We start from the raw sequence: 18729 nt of genomic DNA on the forward strand, positions 1-18729 counted from the left end.
GGTCTGAGTAAGAGCTTGCTTGCTCGATACGCTCAATTATTTATTGTTGTTATTTTTACTCTCTTCGGAGTCATGCCACCTCAGACTCATCTTCATATCACTTTTATCTCATCCGAGAGCCCCAAACATGTGCTCGAGAGAGATTATTCGCCCGCTACAGTCCCCCTTCGAGATCACTTAACCTGCACCCATCGAACGTCCCGCCGTGACAACAACCGACCCTGCTATGGTTGACGACAACGCCGACGACTGGGTCGACGTCAAAGCCGAGTCTCGCGATAGGAAGCAGAAGCCGGACCCATCACATCTTGCGGACGAGAAGAAGGAATACGCTTTCTATGTTGTGACTGCGGAGTCTGCTCTTGCTCGACTCAACCAGGACGCCTCTCCCATCTTCCTCGTTGACGTATCGCAGGATACACTTTGGTCCACATGGCTCGATAATCTGGATCCTTCCCTACGGCACGAATACTCGTGCACGACATGCCGACGCTTTATCAAGCGGTACGGTGGCCTGGCACAGGTGGATAGCCAAGGCGCTGTCCAGCCCCTGCTCTGGGATCCTACAGAGCGGCCTGGACCAGATCACTTCCGTGCGTCCATCAAAGCAATCTACGACAAGGTCTCTTCTGCGACAGTGTCGGAGGAGTTCAAGGTCATTCCTAGGACCAAATCTATCGGAACCCGAACTTCAGGCGGATACAACCACTTCTACGTTGACTTCCCCGAGGCACGCATCCGCAAGAAAGAGGCTCGCGGCTTCGAATCTGCACCCGTGACCGTGCTTGCGACCATGATCGGCCGGGTCATCGACGACTACAGCCTCAAGACCATTCGGCAGGCCTTCACAATCCTCACGGAGGACAAGCTCCCGCACGCTGACAGCCACAAGGCTGCGATTCGCTGGTTCCTCCCTTTACGCGAGAACAAGAGGATGGAGGAAGACTCGGACAAGACCACGCGTCAAAATCTGTTGTATCTACACGCCGCGATATCTTTCAGAGGTTGTGTGAGCCAATTGCGATCCGGAGCACTATCCACGCTTCTCCAAGACATCGAGGCAGGCAAAGACTTTACCGAGATCAAAGAACACTGGTCGGAAGTCAATGATCCCGCGCGGTACCTCCGACCCCAGGCGGCACCTAAAGCTGGACAACTTCTTGCGGCAGAGCTCCTGATGGAGTCCCTTGGAATCACATCGCACGACCTCAGACGAAGAGACTTCACCATGTCCGAACTGCCAGAGCAGGTTATCATGTTCATGTCGGCGGCCAGGAAGAACCGCGTCCCTACTGCCGCGAAGCCTGGCGGCATCTTCTCGACGGTGAAGCCGAAACCACGGAACCCTCAACCGAAGCCGGCACCTCTGGACAAGACGGGCTTGTCCACACCTCCCACGCGCATCTCATTCACAAAGTTCGTTACAGATATCCTTCCCAAGGCTGTCAAAATAGAGTACATGCTTGAGCGCTGTGATCCGATCACGTTCCTTATCACGGGGTACGAAGGGACCAAGCCATTGATGCAGTGGCATAACGACGAGAACCACAATAGGGTCTCATGGTTCCAATACACCTTCCCTCCACCGGTCACGGAGCATAACCTCCTTCCCGACGATTGGAACGAGGTTGCCTGCATCCTGCCCGCCCCGTACCTGTGGGACGGGATACCTCTGACCACCACGTTCCCGCTTGCGCCAGCTGACTCCACGGACTTCAAGTATTACCACAAGAAGAGAGGATTCCAATACATGCTCTGTCTTGAGGGAGTTAGACTTGACAAAGTGGCCCAATCATGCTTGTTCCCCTCGTTCTTGAAGTCTGAATTCCACGGCGCGCGGAGCGCTATCGAGGCATATTCGACGTCACATCCCCTTGAAAAGGTGCCTAACATTGAGGAGAAAGGCGGTATTGTGGCGGGCGTAAGAGTTTCGAGGAGCCAGGACATGGACGAGTGCAAGCACTTGCTACGAGTGACGGATGAGAAGGGGGATATCAATACGTATCGGATTGCGCTCTTCGAGTAGGCGTATCGTGTCTGGGTAGATTTGGAGAATGTTGGTGTACACCACACTTACGGTACCGCGGGAGTGAACGGATCTCTGTATGGCAAGCAGCTTGGACGGCCTGGGAAGGGCAGAAGTGTGTTTCAAAATACGACTTTGTCCGCAGACAAAGCATCCATCTAGTCAGTCATACTACTTCTGGCCTTCACACCACAGAGCGCCTGCATTTGGCAAGTCCTACTCACCCGTTCTACGCTAGAGGGATACTGAATCGCTGAGAACAGACTAGTTCTCAATGGATGGCCCTTTAAGGGCGCAATAGACGTCCCGGCGACTGTCCAAAGAATCTCCATAGTGACGCACAGCACAGCACACAGCCATGTCCCAAATCGCAACGACAGAGCACAATATTGTAACACGCAGCACATGGTCCCGGCCGCCTTCAGAGTCACAACAGGGTACAACACTGCACCACGATCGAGATGACCATGCCTCTACAGTACAGTACAGTCCATCCAAAGCCACATCAACGCTGCCTGACACCAACCCACCTCGTCGTGTAGAAGTGTACATACATACTCTACGAGCTCCATCCCTCTCGACTCGGCCCTGATTACAGCAGGCAAGCACCATCCCTGCTCGCCCCTATATATACTAGAAACCGCCCCGGAGACAGACCCGTTCCATACGTTCTTCTTCAAGACAACTCAAACCCCTCATACCCTCCCTTCCTCACCTCCTCCAACGTCTTCTTATACCTGGGGATCCCGCCCGCATAGTTCAAATGCTCGCGCGGCTTCCCCGGGATGTTGGCGCCATTATACCACGAGTCGACCTTCCCACGCGGCGTGTCGTTGATCAACTCGAACACCAACTCGCGCCACTGTTCCTCGGCGCGACGTTGCGGGTTCATCTTGCGCAGATTCCGCGCGGCCATGTCCTCGAGCACCTCGACGATCCAGTCGGCTTGGATCTCGATGCAGCTGGGGCCGTTGCTGAACGCCGTTGGGGCCTGGGGGCCGTACGTGCTAAAGAAGGAGCATTTCGTTAGTGTCGCCTGCACACACACACAACACGCACATACGCGTATGAAAAAATCCGGCTTGATTTTTTTTTCTTCTGGAGCGAGAAAGTATCATACGAGTGACGGGTCGAGTACAATAGGTACTCACAAGAAAAAGTTAGGAAACCCCGCGGTCGAAATGCCCAGGTACGTCCACGTGCCGGCGGCCCACTTGTCGGCCAGCACCACGCCGTCCACGCCCGTGACGTGCATGTCCTTCAGTCCGCCGGTGATGGAGTCGAAGCCCGTCGCCAGCGCGATGACGTCCAGCGCGTGGAACGTGCCGTCCTCCTGCACGATGCCGTCCGGAGTGAATCGGACGATGGGGTTGGTTCGCGTGTCGATGACATCGACGTTGGGCTGGTCGACCATGGCATTAGCATTTTGCAATACAAGTTCCGCTGGGGAGGGGGAAGGGTGGTTGCTTATCCTGCCCGACTCAATCAAGTGGCCTGCGCCAAGCGAGATGAGGGACAAGTAAGCCTCAGGAGAAAAGGGCGGTCTAATTAGTACCTTATTAAAGTGGTCGTAGAAATCCTGCTCGAGAGACAACCTCTTCCCGCCAAACAGGTGAGGTTTCTCCTTTGGGGCAAGCAGTTCGGCCTTGCGCTCGTCGTGTACGCGAGCATGGACCTTTTCGCGCCAGAAGTCGTAGGCAGTCTGGTTGGCCACGCTGTCGCGCGTCATGTCGTAGTAGTTGTTCATGAGGAAGCGGAAGCCGCCCTGCGATCAAATCAATAAGAAGATGGATAGGCCATAAGGACAGGACAGGACAAGACAGGAGCACACAGAACGGAGCAGAGCTGAGCAAGCAAGACTGTGACAACACGACGACTCCGACCATCACACTGAGAATATGAAAATATATTTAGGCATCCAACTCACCATCTTCCATAGCATCTCATAAAACTCGCGTCTCTCTTCCTCGCTGTGGTCGAACGTCAGGTTGTCGCGCCACTGGTACAAGAAGCCATTGTAGAAATTGTTCCGCTCGGCGAACCGATCGGCCAGCTCGTCGACGAGCTTGAGCTGCTCTTCTTTCGTCATGAAGACTTGGTTCATCGGACACGCGTAGTTGGGCGTCCGCTGGAACATTTTGAGATGGCCGTCCGGTCCGATCTCTTTGGCCCACTGATAATTTGGCATTGCACGTTAGCTTGGGTTGCGCGCGGAGATCGAGCTCGCTGTTAGATAGCATCGGGCTGATTATTGGCACACTCACCTCCTGCGTGATTTGCACGCCGGTAGCCCCCGTGCCCACGACGGCGACTCTCTTCCCCTTGACGTCGACGCCCTCCTTGGGCCAGAAGCTCGAGTGGTGGATCACGCCCTTGAAGTCGTCGAGCCCCTCCCACGCCGGAAAGTACCGTTTGGCCGCGAATCCCGTGCACGCGGTCCAGTACCGCGTCGTGAACGTCCGGCCCGTCTCGCACGTGATGGTCCACAGACATGTCGTGTCGTCCCACGTCGCGGCCGTGACTTTGCTGTCGAAGACGCAGTCCTTCTTGACGTGCAGGCGGTCCTCGACGTGCTCGAAATAGGCGCGCAGTTCGGCGTGGTCCGGGTAATGCGACGACCAGGTCCAGTCCTTGTACACTTCCGGGATGGACAGCGCGTACACGGGGTATTGGCTGTCGACGCGGGCGCCCGGGTAGCGGTTCCAGTACCAGATGCCGCCGAGGTCGGAGCCGGCCTGGTTTGAGTCATGTCAGTGGAGAGAGGACGAGAGGCAATTAATAACTGCATAATTGCATACCTCGACGATCTTCGCCTTGAAACCCCGTCTCCTCAGTTGATGAAGCAGGTATACTCCTGCGAACCCGGCCCCCACGATAACCATATCGAGGGGCTGGCTCTCGGTATGGTCGCCATTCGTGTGTGCTTTATCCGCGTCGTGTGTCCCGTTGGTGGCGGGTGTGACGTTGCTGATATCTCGCTTCATTTTGCCGTAAATATGGCCTTGATGACTTCTTCTTGATTCCGCAGGACACGGCCCCAGGAGCTAGGGGGATGTCGTCTAAGAAACGCAGACACGGTGTACCCTGGATCTAGAGGGATGTCGTCTAAGAATCAATGCTGACACGGCGTGTGGATCCCCTTGATGATACATAGTCGGACCGTTCACGACATAAGTACATTATAGAGATACTAGTAGCTAGCCGCGATGCGGAGTCGTGGAGATCGGTTCTCAGAATAGCCCGCGCTCGGGGTATCGATGTGGAGGAGGACCTCGGTCCATCCGTCTGTCAGGCTGCGCAGTGTCAGTTGCCCTGCGCGGCTGTCGTCTGCATGCCAAGTAACATGGAGCAGGCATGTACTCCATGACTTCGTATCCCCAAAGATCTCCGACTCAATGGAAGGGTGACCAAGGGTGTCGAGGCTCCTGAGAAAGGCATCCAGAAGGGCTGGTCCTAGGGGCCCGGTACGAACGCCAGCTTATCATCTGTACCACACAGCAGTGAGGTGCCCGGAACTTCGGCATGGGCCCGTGCGGAGACGGACCCGATATGTATCGAGATGATATCGACGGTTCCGCTGATGCGTGCCAATGTCCTCGGTTTCCTTCCTTTTGAGCTTAGGGCGGGACCTCTTCATCGGTCGTCCAATATCATGATTCACCTATGCCACAGCATGCAGCTGGTAGACTACCGTGCACTCTCACTTGAAGCCCCTCTGGAACATCCCAGCCTTCAACTCCTGGAAGGTGATCGGAAAGCCACTAATGGGCTCTAAAGACCCCTCGCCCGCTTCGCCTGGAGGCTTCAACTTGACGAGCAAGCTCTGCCGGACTGCGGCTCCTTCGGCATTGTCCAGCCGACAAGGGATACCAAACGGCTGTCCATTCTGCTCTGCTTGGAGGGCCACGTTCTTCCAGTCTCGTGGTAACTGTAGTGGAGTGTCCACATGTCGACTTGCGGCATGATGGTAAAATCCTTCAATGCGACGGATGAGCGTGCGCAACGCAGGACTCGGCGACTGAAGTCTGCACAGGATGGTCCCGCTGATCTGTTCTCGCCTCTGGGTCTGCCCGCGCGTGAGGACAGGCTCGCACTTCTCCGGTTCGAAGAATAGCAGCGAGGCTGTGAGCTTGTACGCGATCTCGTCGATTTTCTTCCACATTCCCGCCTGGTCTTTGGACGACGAATCGTAGAGTTGGCCCACTTTGTCGTACAGGCTGTGCATTTTGTCCCATTCATCGAGTCCGACACGCTCTTCCAGGTCAATGGTCAGCCGGAAATGGCGGCCTGGCGAATAATTGCTGCGTGGGGTGTTGACAAAGGCGTCCCAGACGGCATCGGTGTTGATGACATTCTTGTAGTACGCCGCGGCAATGTCCCCTACGCCTGCGAATTCCAGCCAGCGAGGGATTTCTTTCTCCTTGAGTGGTTTGCCTGTGCCGAGGGATACCAGGATGTCCAAAGGTTTCTTATAGTCTTTATGAGCTGGCCAGATGCGGTCTTGCTCTTCCAAAGCACATTGCACAGGGAGGTTGGAATGTAGAGCCCCATCCCGGAACGGCACCCTGCGCTGTTTTCGATTCTCGGCATCTTCGATTCTCCATTCGTGGAAGTAACCCGGTGCGGCCGACGTGGCCATGGCTCTAAATGCCCGAGTTAGCAGGTGAAGCTTAGAAGCTGGCACATGTCGACTCACGCTTCCCAGACTCGCGCTTCCATGTCGGGGTTGTCTTGCCGCTCAAACCCTCGATTGTCCACCAAATGTTCTACATCGGAGACGTCTGCTCGAGCGTACGAAGCACGACTGTAGTTCGTGAACAAACAAGGGGATCCTTCGCTGGTACTTGTGACGGCCACTCTCGCTGTTCTCTGCTGATAGGACACGACGGCGCCCCCGAACATGGGTTGATTCGGGTCAAAGAAGTCGAGCAAGCAGTCTTTTAGGGTGCTGCTTTTGTACCTGCTTTTGATGACCCGCAGCACCATCATGATATTCAGCACCATGGACCTGTTGACAACTCTCAGCGGATCCATCCTCCAAACGTGGCCAAAGCGATCCCTTTCGAAGACTTTCTTCGCCAGGCTAATGAAGTTGGATGTGATTGCACTGGTCCTGATGTCCCTGTGCGAGTTTGTTATGGCGAGAGCGATGATGCCCCCTGCGATCGTTCAATCAGCTGAGTCGAAGCCTTATGGTCAGCCGGACTCACGTACCTGTGCTGGTGCCAACGACCAAATCAAAGAATTCCGAGATGGGCAGGTTCAAACCGATCCTCTGCTCGATCTTCTCAATCAGCGCAAGTTCAATGACGCCCCGGACGCCGCCGCCATCCAGCGTGAGCACTCTTATCCCTCCGCAGCGAGGATTGAGTCTGATGACTGGCGTGACATTTTCATTCGCAACTGATGGTCCGTTCGGAGACACTCTACTTCTCCGTGTCTGCCACTCGGCTGCCGTGGCATTGCACAGGACACACTCGTCCATTACATAGTGGTAGGACTTTTGTGGGAGGACCTTGCCGAAATCTTTGACGCAATCCTCGCAGTAGCCGTGGCCACACGGCAGTACATGATCAGGCGCATATTGCAGACAGGCAAAGCAGGTCATGTTGCTCTTGAGGTCCGACCATATCAGATCGACCCTGTTAAAGTCTTGAGATCGCAGCGTTGGAACCCGCGCAAGAGGGGGATTCGACGATGTGCGCTCTCGTCCAAGAATCCTGCGTCGAAATGCAGCCGTGGATTCTAGAGTCGGGGCACCACGTTGAGCACTGACATCCCACAGCTCGGAGTATAGGTCAATGAACGCCTTTCTGACCCCTTCCACCACATCGGCGACGTCTTTCTCGAAACATGAGCGATCGATGGGCCCAGTCCAGATAAGGCCATTCTTACTCTGATGACAATCGTGGTTATACGCGAAATTGACGCATCTGGTCCCGTCGCCCATCGAAAGAGCGCAGCGCAAGAACTGTTTCTGATAGATCTCCAGCCCCTTTCGGCATATGTGTGAAAGTTCGTCGTCGAAGATGTCTGCAGGTTCCCTTCCTGTGCTCATTAGCGCTAATGGTCAATCGCATGCCTTGTAACATACCGAGTCGAGAGGATCGATAGTTGTATGAGATCAAACATATCGCGACAATAATTTCAAACTTGGAGAACCTCTCTTTGGTGGTGCCTAGGTGGCGGAGAAGATTGGCAATGTGCCCGGGGATGGATATTGGGGTCGGGTTGTCTTTCCTTGCCGCCACGTGAAAGTCGAACGGCTCATTAAATTCCGCAAAGTGCCTGAAAGCCTGGCTGATCAAGTCGATCGCAGATGGAACATCATGCCGAAAGTATGACTTGGAGCGAGCCTTTTGAGCTGCTTGGACGCCACTCACGATCAGCCTTCGAAGATGAGAGTACTGTTGATACATGCGATCGGGCGACTGTCCGCTCTGTATGCTCGGGATGTAACAGATTGTGGTCTCGCGGAAGAAGAGCCTGAAATACTGATCGTTGTCGTAGATCTTGTCCTCATTTCGGCTGCACTTCAAGTTATGGTCCACCTTGTAGTCGGTGAGAATGCGCGAATCGTCCCAGATGTCGCCAAAATCCTGGAACATCTCGTTCTTGAGGTCGACGTCATCGTAGAAAGAGTCGTGGTGACTCCTCGGACCGTTGCGGACGACAAGGAGGGTTCGAGGTGAGCTCCTGCTCCTCGACGTCTTCACGGCAGATACTGCCCACTCAAGCAGCCGTTGCATTTCTCGCTTCATCTTCTGTTCCTCGTTGATCACGAAGACGACGACGTCGCTGAAGGCGTACAAGAAGCGAGCGTAGAAGACATCTGCGCTCGCCTTGCCCATTTCCTTGAAGCCGGGCGTCTTGATGACGAGATCTAGCTGTAGCGGGCCTTCCATTCCTGGGGCTGCCGGGAGCTCAGGAGGTGTATTTGAGTCGGCGCGCGGCCTTGAGTGCGAGGTTTGTGATGTCAGGGACCCAGACCTTATCCGTGAACCACGGGACGAGCTCGTCGCAGTGCTTAATTCAGCATCTGTTCTCATACTGCCGGCCGAGAAGCCTTCACAGTCGGCATAGAGTATCGGGACATCCTCTTGATTCCCATGGTCGTCCCTTACATGGACAATGGTCTGGTCTCGATAAAGGTGGACGCCGACTGAGGTTGGGCGCGTAGTCCTTCGTGCAGAAGTTGCCCTCGTGACGGGGCCATGCAGCTGACAGCCAAATACATGTCTCCAGTCCATGACGCCGGCTTTCTGCATTTGTTCTACAATGCCAACTGTGTTCATTGCACGGACAAGCGTTGACTTGCCCACCCCAGTATCGCCAACGAAGGACACAAGGCTCGGATACTGCCCAAGACTGAACTGGGCATTGGGATTGCATAGTTTCTTGAAACGGTCCGTGACCTGGAGATTAGGCTCTTCGCCTTGTGCCGTAAGGCTGGCCATGGTCACCCGGAACCACTCTGCCTGTTGGTCGAACCGATGGTGTTCAGTCTGAGTTCTGTCATCGACACTGGAAGGCACGATGACCTGAATGCATCCGTCGGCCAGGGCACTCTGTTTCTGGTGATCCTCCTGCATCATGAGAGAGGCTCCCGACATGTGGCTATACCAGCATGACGAGTGTCCGTCCTGTTCGCAGCCCAGAGCATGTTCGCATTCGGTTCTGTGGCAGTGACCGATGCACAGATACCTTCGAGAAGCCCTATTTCGACTGCAGATTGAGCAAAGCGTCAAGTCTTCGATCTGTCTCCGTTCTCCGCACAAAGCGCATTTAAGGCTCGATAGAAAGGACTCTTCCGAGAATAACGGAGCCATATCTTGTCAATGGTTCGCAGCTGGCTTCCGTTCTTGCCCATGCCAACTTCAACAAGCCTCAATCGAACCCTACGAATGGGTTTCCAACGCAGGAATCAATCAATAACCTGTCAGAGACGCGGAGAGCGATATCTCCAGATGTTAGTCCTTATGCCTTCCGCTCAGCCTGACGCGCCATGGTTGCCGTCTCCCCTCAAACGTGCATACCGGCAATACTTGCCAGTGGCGAAAGGCTAGAACCAGGTCCAAAAGCGCCAACAGAAAAGGCGGCCACGTTGAATGCGTTAATAACGCCCATGAGGCTACTCGACCTCCTGGCTCGATATTTGCCCTGGGACGGCACCAAAGATCCTGGTGGTGGTCGCACAGACGGTCAGGCTGAAAGTGGTGGAACGCCACTTGTCCAATCACGGCCCATGGAAGATGTGACAACGTCGCCCTCCTGCAGCGATTTAAAACATGTGGGTCCTCAATACGAGCGCCCGACTGACTCTCGCCAGCAAGATGCCTTGCTTGCCTATTCTGGCGCCGTGGAGAGTGGCTGTCCAGTTCTGCCTTGGGTCGCGGACCTTTGGTTGCAGCCGCCTTGAACATAGGCAGCTGTTTCAGGGGTCTTGAGCCGCAAACCGTGGCCGGAAGTCCGTCAGGTTAAGAATCGACCTCCTGTCTGCTAAGTAATGGGACGCTCAATGTTGACTCGTTCCGGCACTGTCACTACGTGCGATCATGGCCACTACTCACGATGAATACCCTCTAACAACTGTACACAGCAACAATGGAGAGGTTTCGAGCTCACGAGGGTCTTCCTCGCAAGGGGAACTAGCAGCGAATGGCCTGCAGCCTCACGCTGTTGTGATTGAGTCTCGACGGGGTTCTGAGCATACACAGCGTTCAGATGGAGGCGATGAACCGGTCGATTATGCTGATATTGATGCTCATGATGATTCTGGCGAGGAGCGAGTCAATACATCACTGAGGTAAGTTATACGCAGCTTGAGGACCTAGACGTCCACTGATCCAGACGCAGACGCGATCTTGGGGAGCGGCATGTCAATATGATCGCGTTTTCGTGTGTCATTGGTATTGGCCTCTTCCTCCAGAACGGTAGAATCATAAATCTTGCTGGGCCTGGAATGGCATGGCTGGCATATCCCCTGATGGGATCGATCGTATGGTCGGTGCAAGCGGCCCTTGGCGAGATGACTGCTCTTTTTCCAGTCCCGGGCGCGCTGTTCGAATTACCATGTCGTTTCTTCGACCAGTCAATAGGATATGCCGTCGGGTGGATGTCCTGGTGAGTTGCCTTCACCTCTGTCCATTGGCAAGGGCATCTGTTATTGACGGAAGCAGGTTTGCCTGGGTTGTTATCATCGCGGCTGAATTGCAAGGAGTTGCCGGTTTGTTCCAATTCGGCTTCAGCCCAGCAGACCTTCAGAGGTTGGACTACCCGGAGCCGTCGCTCAAGTGGTCGACGAGTGATGTCAACCCCGCGGTCTGGATATCTATATTCCTTGTCCTCACACTCGCTGTCAACCTCGTTCGAGTGCGATGGTTTGGTGAAATCGAATACTGGATCGGCCTTATGAAAATGGTGTTCATCGTTGGGTTGATACTGTTCAACATTGGTATCAATATCGAGACCGGAACCCACTTTCGCTTCTACAACGACCCATGGGGATTCATTTCGCGTGCTTGGATAACACCAAGTGGTGATGAGGAGACCGGAGGCTGGGGACATCTTGCAGGCGTTTGGTCCGCCATGACGTTGACCATCTTCTCGATGATCGGATTCGAAGCGGTTACGGTCACGGCCGCAGAAAACCGAGAGCTGCGCACATTTGAAGGCGTCAAGATTTCCAGCCGCAAGATTGCCATGAGAATCATTCTGCTGTACAGCTTGGCGACCTTCACCGTCGGACTGAACGTTCCTTATGACGAGCCCCTTCTGGTCAACCGAGAAATCTCGGCCTTGGATAACGGCACTCATTCAGCCTTCGTGCTGGCAGCGATACGAGCAGGGAAGACGTTCTGGCCGAGATTCTTCAACGGGTTCTTCATTCTCTCGGCCACATCCTCGGGCATCAATTCCCTGTACCTGTCATCGCGCATTCTGCATGCGCTTGCACTCTCCGAAAAGGCGTGGCCGAGATTTCTTCGGAAGTTCCAGGGGCGTTTGCAGGAGACAGGATCCCAGGGCGTCCCCCGCAACGCCGTGTTCTTAAGCTGGCTTTTCGGCTTTCTTGGATATCTGGCCGCGGGCAAAACTCCATCGCACGTAAGTCCATAACGATCTTCAGCCTTCTTCGCAGCTAACAACTGGAAGCAACTGGGGCGGCTGGCCCTCAACTCCACAGTTTCAATGCTTGTTGTGTATGCAGTGACCTGTGTGACGTTTCTCAGATTCAAAAGCTTGTAAGTACTCGGTCCTCTTGTCAGGGCCTTCGACTGATGAATGATGGAAGCATGAAACTAGCATCCGGCGCAGCCCGCATCCCACGAGCTTCGATCGATCCTGGGCAAGACCTCAGAGCATACTCTAGGCAGAAGACAACCATGACCTATCCATATCGCTCAAACTGGCAGCCATTGCGGACGTGCTGTGCACTCTTCGGCTGCACGATGTTGATACTCTTCAATGGCTGGCGGTCGGTCTCCCCCTTCAGCGGCGCGGATTTTGTTGCGTCGTACATCAGCGTAAGTCTGCCAAATCACGGGACGTGTTTCATTCTGGAAGTGCCGGAGTCTGACCAGCCGCAGGTCTTCATATTCGTTGCTCTCTGTGTCCTCTATCGTTGGCATCTGCATCGTCAGATCCTCCCTCATTTGCAGCCAACATTGTATCTCCGACACCCTGTGATGGTGGATTTGACGGATGAGAAGTATGGTCGGGACAAGCTTGCATTCGGAAAGGAGGACAATTTGTCAACAAAAATCGTCAAGACAGGTGAATGGATTTGGGTATGGCTCAAGTGATGGGACATCTCAGCTAGGCTTCGGTTGCATTTATGCTATGTAGCTTCCGCCACAATATCCACAGCCCCTGGGTTGAACGCATCCAGCGAGACGACCTCTGACTGTTCTCGCGGAGACCTTGAGGCGTCATATCGAACAAGGTGACCCTGACCCTGATAGATATAGAAGGCAGTGATATTGCTAGCGCTGAGAGGCGCGACAGAGACTCTCCATCCCCCACCCTGCTCAGAAGCAGGACGTCTGGGGAGGTCAATGCGGATTCGTTCTGCAGCCCAAGCCCTCACGTCGTCGATTCGGCGGACAAGGTATATTTCATTGCTTTCATTGACCAAGAGAAATCGAGGTGCTTCACCGGATATGGGAACTGCCGTATGCACACGATCGATGAAGACCTCTGTGCCGGTTATCTGCTCGGACTCTCTAGACCTAGTGCCCCCGCCTGGAGCGGGAGGCATGATCCTCTCGACCCTGGGTCGTCTGTGATGCGCCGCAGCCCTGCAAAAGATGTAAGTGGTTTGACCGCTTCTGTGAAAGCAAGGTATCGCTGTCAAACCAGCGTCTGGTGCGACCTGATAGGTGTTAGCTGCAAAGCCCAAGTGAGGACAAGTTCTCCAGATTGCGCATGACTTACCATGCTGAGTGTCTTTCTGAAGGAATATGGAGGCAGAGTTCGTCGATCTCCTCTTGCTCCGAGATCGTAGAGCCACAGGAGGATGGTGCATTCTTCGTGGCCATACTGTGTGGCCACCAAGAGCTGTTGCCGGTCTGGAGAAAAGGACGAAGCTTGGCTGTGCAGCTCTTGTCCGTTCCACGAATCTTGGGTTGACTGGCTCGAAGATCCTCGGTCAAGTTCCTCGCTTGTTGAGGGCGGGATTAACCTGTACCTGCGATAGCGGTGAGCCCAGTCGGCCCGGCTTGTCGAAACGATCCTCACTTCAAAAGCTGTGCCTACAGCCAGCTTGGATCCATCGTTAGAAAAGCACAGACTTCTGGGACACTTATCGAGACGCATCATGGATTGCCCTGCAGGCCCTCCTGTTGCATCAAAAAGAGACAGTTGATAACCCCCCGTCCCTTGGCTGACCGCGGCGAAGTGAGTGGTCCCTGTGGCGGCAAGTATGATATGGTCCAAGAACTGTTCTTGACTCCAAGTATCGTTCGCCAGTGGTTTGCGACAGATTCTGTGGCGAGACCAGACAATCAAGTTTGAAGCGTCGGGACTGAGCGCATGCCACAATTCAGACATGTGCGGGCTTGTGGCGGACTCGGACTGGCTGCGGTTGTGTGCTGAGTTGATCCACCGTCCCAGGGTAGTAAGGGCCCTGCTTCGCATAGTCGCCCTGCCAGTAGTGGGCGGGCGAAGCGACGGTGATGCATCTGGTAGTGGCACGGGTGTCGAGGTCGTAGGGACTGTCGCGTTCTCATGCTGATTTGAGGACAACGCCCTGCTCGCAGTTGACCGGTTTGAACTTTCAACATGCTCGGGCTCATTGTAGGAAAATTCCAGATCATCAGAGATAGCCGCAGCACTGGCTGGATGGTCGTTCATCGCGGCCGGTGAGTGAACGATTCTTTGCAGCGCTCTAGAGATTTCACTCAACGGGGTTATTCTGCGTGCTTTCCGAACATATGGTGCAGGTGACCGGTGGAAGGGGCACTGAAAGTACAGGTCATGGTCAATAACATGTTGACCGCTCCGCAAGGCCTGGCGCATATCAGTGGTCTTTTCGACTTGGGGCTTGTGCATTTGACCCTTACCTCTCTGGCCTGGCCATTGATATGCTCCATAAATGTGTCGTACTCAATGGGATGAAGTTCGCTACATTCCAGTATGTAGACGTCGTGTTGCGCGGGCGAATCGAGAACCTCCCTAGGTCCGGCTCGTGACACCCATGATTGAATCTGTGCGGTCAACTGGCTGAAAATGGTCTGTAGATCTCCATGTGTGTCGAAGACGAGGGAGTTTCGGAGTCGAAGCTCCTGACAAATCTTGGTGTATACAGAAGGTTGTATTCTGAGAATGCCCGCGAGGATTGTGACGCTGAGATCCTGTCCCGTCCAACTCAGAATCTGCTCAATTGGCTCGTCGCAAGACGGGGGACCGGGTTCAACGGCATCCGCAAAGTCGGTAAAGGAGGAAAGCGGATAACTTCCATCGGGTGCACTTGTGTTCATGAAGTCTTGTAGCTGAGTGCCGAGTTCATTCCACTTGTTGAGGATCGTTCTCATGTCGTGCGAGGAAGCCGTTGTGTCTGAGATTCTGGACGTCGAGCCCGAGGAACTATTGGACTCACATTGATACGTATTGGCATTCACTTGGTGGTAGCATTCAGCCATGATCATGAGTCGAAGATCCAGCAGAAGAAGAGCACTCCTGAATGCCTGGCCGCATCGTCGGGTGATGCAGCTTATCGCCTGAGATACACACCTCGTCATATTGAAATCGAGAGCAAACTGTATTATCAGCACTGTAATCTTGCCTTCATTTGGACATCAACTCACACCTGGGCGATCCGGTCTATCAAGTGGGACATGCTCGTCGCAACTGCTCTCAGATTCCTGGGTACCGCGAAGACTCTCAATGGCGTTTCGAAAGATATGTGAGCTCCTTTCTCCACCGCCCACAGGAAACCCGTATGAGATCCAACGGTCAACGCAGGCTTCGAGTCGAGAAACCCTCGGATCGGAATGTACGGGATTGCTCAATCGCTCAATCGCAAGGAGAGACGCTCGGAAGCCGGAGACAAGGGTTTGTTGAAGAATATTGAGGGAGATGTTGCGGATGTTTTGTGAGATCCGGGGATTGCGGGCTATTGCCGGTGCGACTCCTAAGAGACAGTCGAGGCAGTCGACCAGGCCGTTAACTGAGATCAGGAAGCCGTCCGAAGGCTGGTAACTGTATGATGGATCGTAGCGCATGCGCGTGCGTTGAACGTCGAAGATAGTTTTCAATAGAACAACGTCTTTCAAGAAGCCTTCGTCGATCACTTGAGAATCCCGCAGACTTCTCGGCCATACTCGACCAAGGATTTCTTGAATGAGAAACGCGTGATCCCTCCTCTCAAGCAGTTCCGCCCACAAACGCGCAACTTCCTGGATCAGCGGCATGGTTCGTAACGCCAGCCGTTTGGCACCCAGCCTTGCCGCTAATGTTGGTCAGGATTTTGCCAGAAAAGGCTGGGCCTGTGGGGAGCCCCAAAGCCGGTTAAGCAAGCGTGTGTGCGATCTCTATTTACAAAGATGGTATTTGCGAGAACTCCAGGTAATGTAGTGGTAGACTTTGAAAGCGAATGATGACTCTAGCTCGCCGCCCTGGACCATCATTGTTTGCCTTGTATCGTTGCCTGGCTGGGCATGGGTGGGAGGAAGGGTCGAACTGGTGGACCACTGGGCTCTGAGGTGCGCAGTAGCGCCAGCCAGGATGTGATGAAATGTGAGACAGTGGCACGTGAGTAGGCCAAAGAGCCTCAGCTGGGAGCGAGCATTCAGGGTGCCCAGACACAGCCCGAATGCCGAGTGTCGTCCTGGTTGAGACCCCGGGAGGATGGGAGAGAGCTATCGATAAGGTGGCGCCCGGAGGCTGGATGGCCAACGGCGGCCAGCAGAGGGGAGGGGAGGTGGTCGTGGCCTGTGCAGCTAGGTGTCTCTCGATGCCTTCTGTTGGAAGTGGCTTGAGAAGCTGGGAAAGCCTAGCCGAAGCCGCAGGTCTCGCCATCTTGCAGTGAGGCTGTTAAAGCGGGTGGCACAGAGCCCGACGGCGTCAACCCGCATTTCTGTGCCATGTCGGGCGCAGAGAGGGCGCAATACATCAGGCTAGGAGAGGAGATTGTGTTCCTCGCGTATTGTCGATTCCGTGGTGCAGCGAATGTCAATTGCATGGTAAAAAGATTCTGAGAAGATTCTGAGTCCCTCGGCATGGTCGTAGCTTCCCCAGCTGTCTCCATGATAGCGCCTGCCACCCGGCACAGCAGCTCACCGCAGCAGGTAGCAGCACAGGAAACAATCAGACAGTCATCGGCGCAGGTATTGGAAAGGACGAGGTTGAGGTAAGAAAAGTAAATGATCGGGAAGGATTAATTACGGCACGTGGGTCGAGGTTCCGTCCGCTAAGTCTCCACGCGACCGACGCTCAGGCACTCATTGACTGTGCTATTTTCACACAGGGCCAGAAATTCTCGACGTGTTCCATTCCGTCAAGCTGCAGTAATGGTGCTCAGCCGAGAGCAAGGGCTTCCTCGACCTTACAGCAGGGTCGTCACCTAGTCATTCGATGCCTCGCGCGATTTGCTACCATCGAGGTCAAAGGGTCGACGCTCGGGTCATATACTGCTGAGCCTCTGACATGATGATACCGCCAACGGTGCCTCCTAGGTACCGTTCACCCAAACAAAGATGCCAACAGACATTATTCTTCGCTCACAGCTTCGCACCCTCCTTCTTTTTCTTCATCCCCCCAACACCATCGACCTCGGCCCCGCTAAGAATGAAGTCGGGATATTCAAAGTCCCCACCAGGCGACCCGGCATTGACATGCCACGCACCGCCGTCGACCACCAGCCTATCGCCATTGACGTAGTTGGCAGCATCACTGAACAAGAACACCGTCGCATCGGCAATTTCTTTGATCGAACCCCAGCGTCCGACTGGGATGCGCTTTCCAGGTTGCGACGAACCTCCCGCTTTGTGTTTCTTTGACAGGCGATCCATCCCTTCTGTTCCTGCAATGGGCCCAGGTGCGATGATGTTGGAAGTCACGCCCAAGGGCCCGTACTCGATCGCCACGTTTGCGCTGAGGGCATCAACACCAGCTTTAGCGACCGACACATGCGTCTGCAGCGGCAGGCCCGTATAGTGAATCGTTGCGCTAACGTAGATGATACGGCCTCCTGGACCGGACGTTTCCGAGGCTGATTTGGGAAGCGTAGACGTGGCATTGTGTTTCTTGACCGAGGCGACGAGATGCGGGAGGCAGAGTTTCGTGATGTTGTAGGACCCGAGGATGTCGATGTCCATGACGGATTTGAAGGCATTGGTGGACATTTGGGCGAGAGGCGCCAGGAAGTTGCCGGCTGCACCTGCGCTGTTCCGTCACGTCGTCAACACTGGCTCGCTCGCTCGATAACCAAGGGTTGGCTGAAGCGTCGTCACTTACATCAAGAAATCAATCCCGCCGAATACCCTCACACATTCGTCCACCGACTTCTGCAGGCTCTCCACGCTCCGCACGTCTATGTTCCCGATGCCTAGTACTTTACTCCCCGGTCGTGCCGTCTCTATATCTCTGGCAACCGTTTCGGTCTTTTCTTTATTTCGTCCGACAATGCACGCGTTCGCGCCCAGGTGCACCAGTGCGCGGACCTGGGCACTGCATATGGAGCCGTTTCCGCCGGTGCAAAAAACGACCTTGTCCCGGAAGAGGTCGGGCTTCCACACGGAGGAGAGGTATTCGGAGGGTTGGAGTGGCATTGTGGCTTTCCGCGCGAGTGAATGAGTGAGTGGGTGTCAGGTACACACAAGAACAATGGGAGATGAATAGTGTGGAGGGTCGTAAGAAGGCAGGATCACGGAGATGCAGGAATCGGGATCTGAGAAAGGGAAGCCTTTGTATATAAGACCTCGTGAAGCATATACCCGGCCTCGATGCTCGTGTAGAGCAAGCAACGGCCGAGTCTCACGGCCCGGTGTCAACGGCCGTAATCAGCGTTGCGTGCCAGTGACAGCTTCAAATCGCGGGCAGCCGACAAGGCTCCGCGCGGGACCGAGGCTGACGAGGCTGAAACATCATAAGGCTACGTGATTAGTATTTCTCTGGATCCATCTTAGTCGAGTACGAGTACACAGGCTGGTCAAGAAATGGACTATTACAGACGAAGTACCACAATTGCCATGTCTCTGCCCATT

General features: G+C 54.6%; 6 protein-coding genes across 6 annotated transcripts; 2 read left to right on the top strand and 4 right to left on the bottom strand.

Moving 5' to 3' along the window:
- Positions 1-226: 226 nt before the first annotated feature.
- G647_03590 (uncharacterized protein) lies at positions 227-2026 on the top strand (the record flags this gene model as incomplete). Its single annotated transcript, XM_008727935.1, has 1 exon — positions 227-2026. One exon carries the CDS (start codon positions 227-229, stop codon positions 2024-2026), a length of 1800 nt encoding a protein of 599 aa, XP_008726157.1.
- Positions 2027-2702: 676 nt separating this feature from the next.
- G647_03591 (uncharacterized protein) lies at positions 2703-5010 on the bottom strand (the record flags this gene model as incomplete). Its single annotated transcript, XM_008727936.1, has 6 exons — positions 2703-3033; positions 3178-3428; positions 3582-3791; positions 3954-4199; positions 4291-4761; positions 4825-5010. 6 exons carry the CDS (start codon positions 5008-5010, stop codon positions 2703-2705), a joined length of 1695 nt encoding a protein of 564 aa, XP_008726158.1.
- Positions 5011-5726: 716 nt separating this feature from the next.
- On the bottom strand, positions 5727-9639 carry G647_03592 (uncharacterized protein; the record flags this gene model as incomplete). The annotated part of the gene is made up of 6 exons (XM_008727937.1): positions 5727-6669; positions 6723-7185; positions 7241-7405; positions 7457-7732; positions 7799-8074; positions 8121-9639. 6 exons carry the CDS (start codon positions 9637-9639, stop codon positions 5727-5729), a joined length of 3642 nt encoding a protein of 1213 aa, XP_008726159.1.
- Positions 9640-10581: 942 nt separating this feature from the next.
- G647_03593 (uncharacterized protein) lies at positions 10582-12828 on the top strand (the record flags this gene model as incomplete). The annotated part of the gene is made up of 6 exons (XM_008727938.1): positions 10582-10832; positions 10883-11149; positions 11206-12130; positions 12179-12267; positions 12318-12549; positions 12613-12828. 6 exons carry the CDS (start codon positions 10582-10584, stop codon positions 12826-12828), a joined length of 1980 nt encoding a protein of 659 aa, XP_008726160.1.
- A 35-nt stretch (positions 12829-12863) lies between these two features.
- G647_03594 (uncharacterized protein) lies at positions 12864-15936 on the bottom strand (the record flags this gene model as incomplete). Its single annotated transcript, XM_008727939.1, has 4 exons — positions 12864-13397; positions 13460-14533; positions 14587-15282; positions 15331-15936. 4 exons carry the CDS (start codon positions 15934-15936, stop codon positions 12864-12866), a joined length of 2910 nt encoding a protein of 969 aa, XP_008726161.1.
- Positions 15937-17244: 1308 nt separating this feature from the next.
- On the bottom strand, positions 17245-18294 carry G647_03595 (uncharacterized protein; the record flags this gene model as incomplete). Its single annotated transcript, XM_008727940.1, has 2 exons — positions 17245-17908; positions 17981-18294. The coding sequence occupies 2 exons, from the start codon at positions 18292-18294 to the stop codon at positions 17245-17247; spliced, it is 978 nt and encodes a 325-aa protein (XP_008726162.1).
- Positions 18295-18729: the final 435 nt, after the last annotated feature.

This window comes from Cladophialophora carrionii (genome assembly GCF_000365165.1).
Source record: "Cladophialophora carrionii CBS 160.54 unplaced genomic scaffold supercont1.3, whole genome shotgun sequence".
Taxonomy (NCBI): domain Eukaryota; kingdom Fungi; phylum Ascomycota; class Eurotiomycetes; order Chaetothyriales; family Herpotrichiellaceae; genus Cladophialophora; species Cladophialophora carrionii.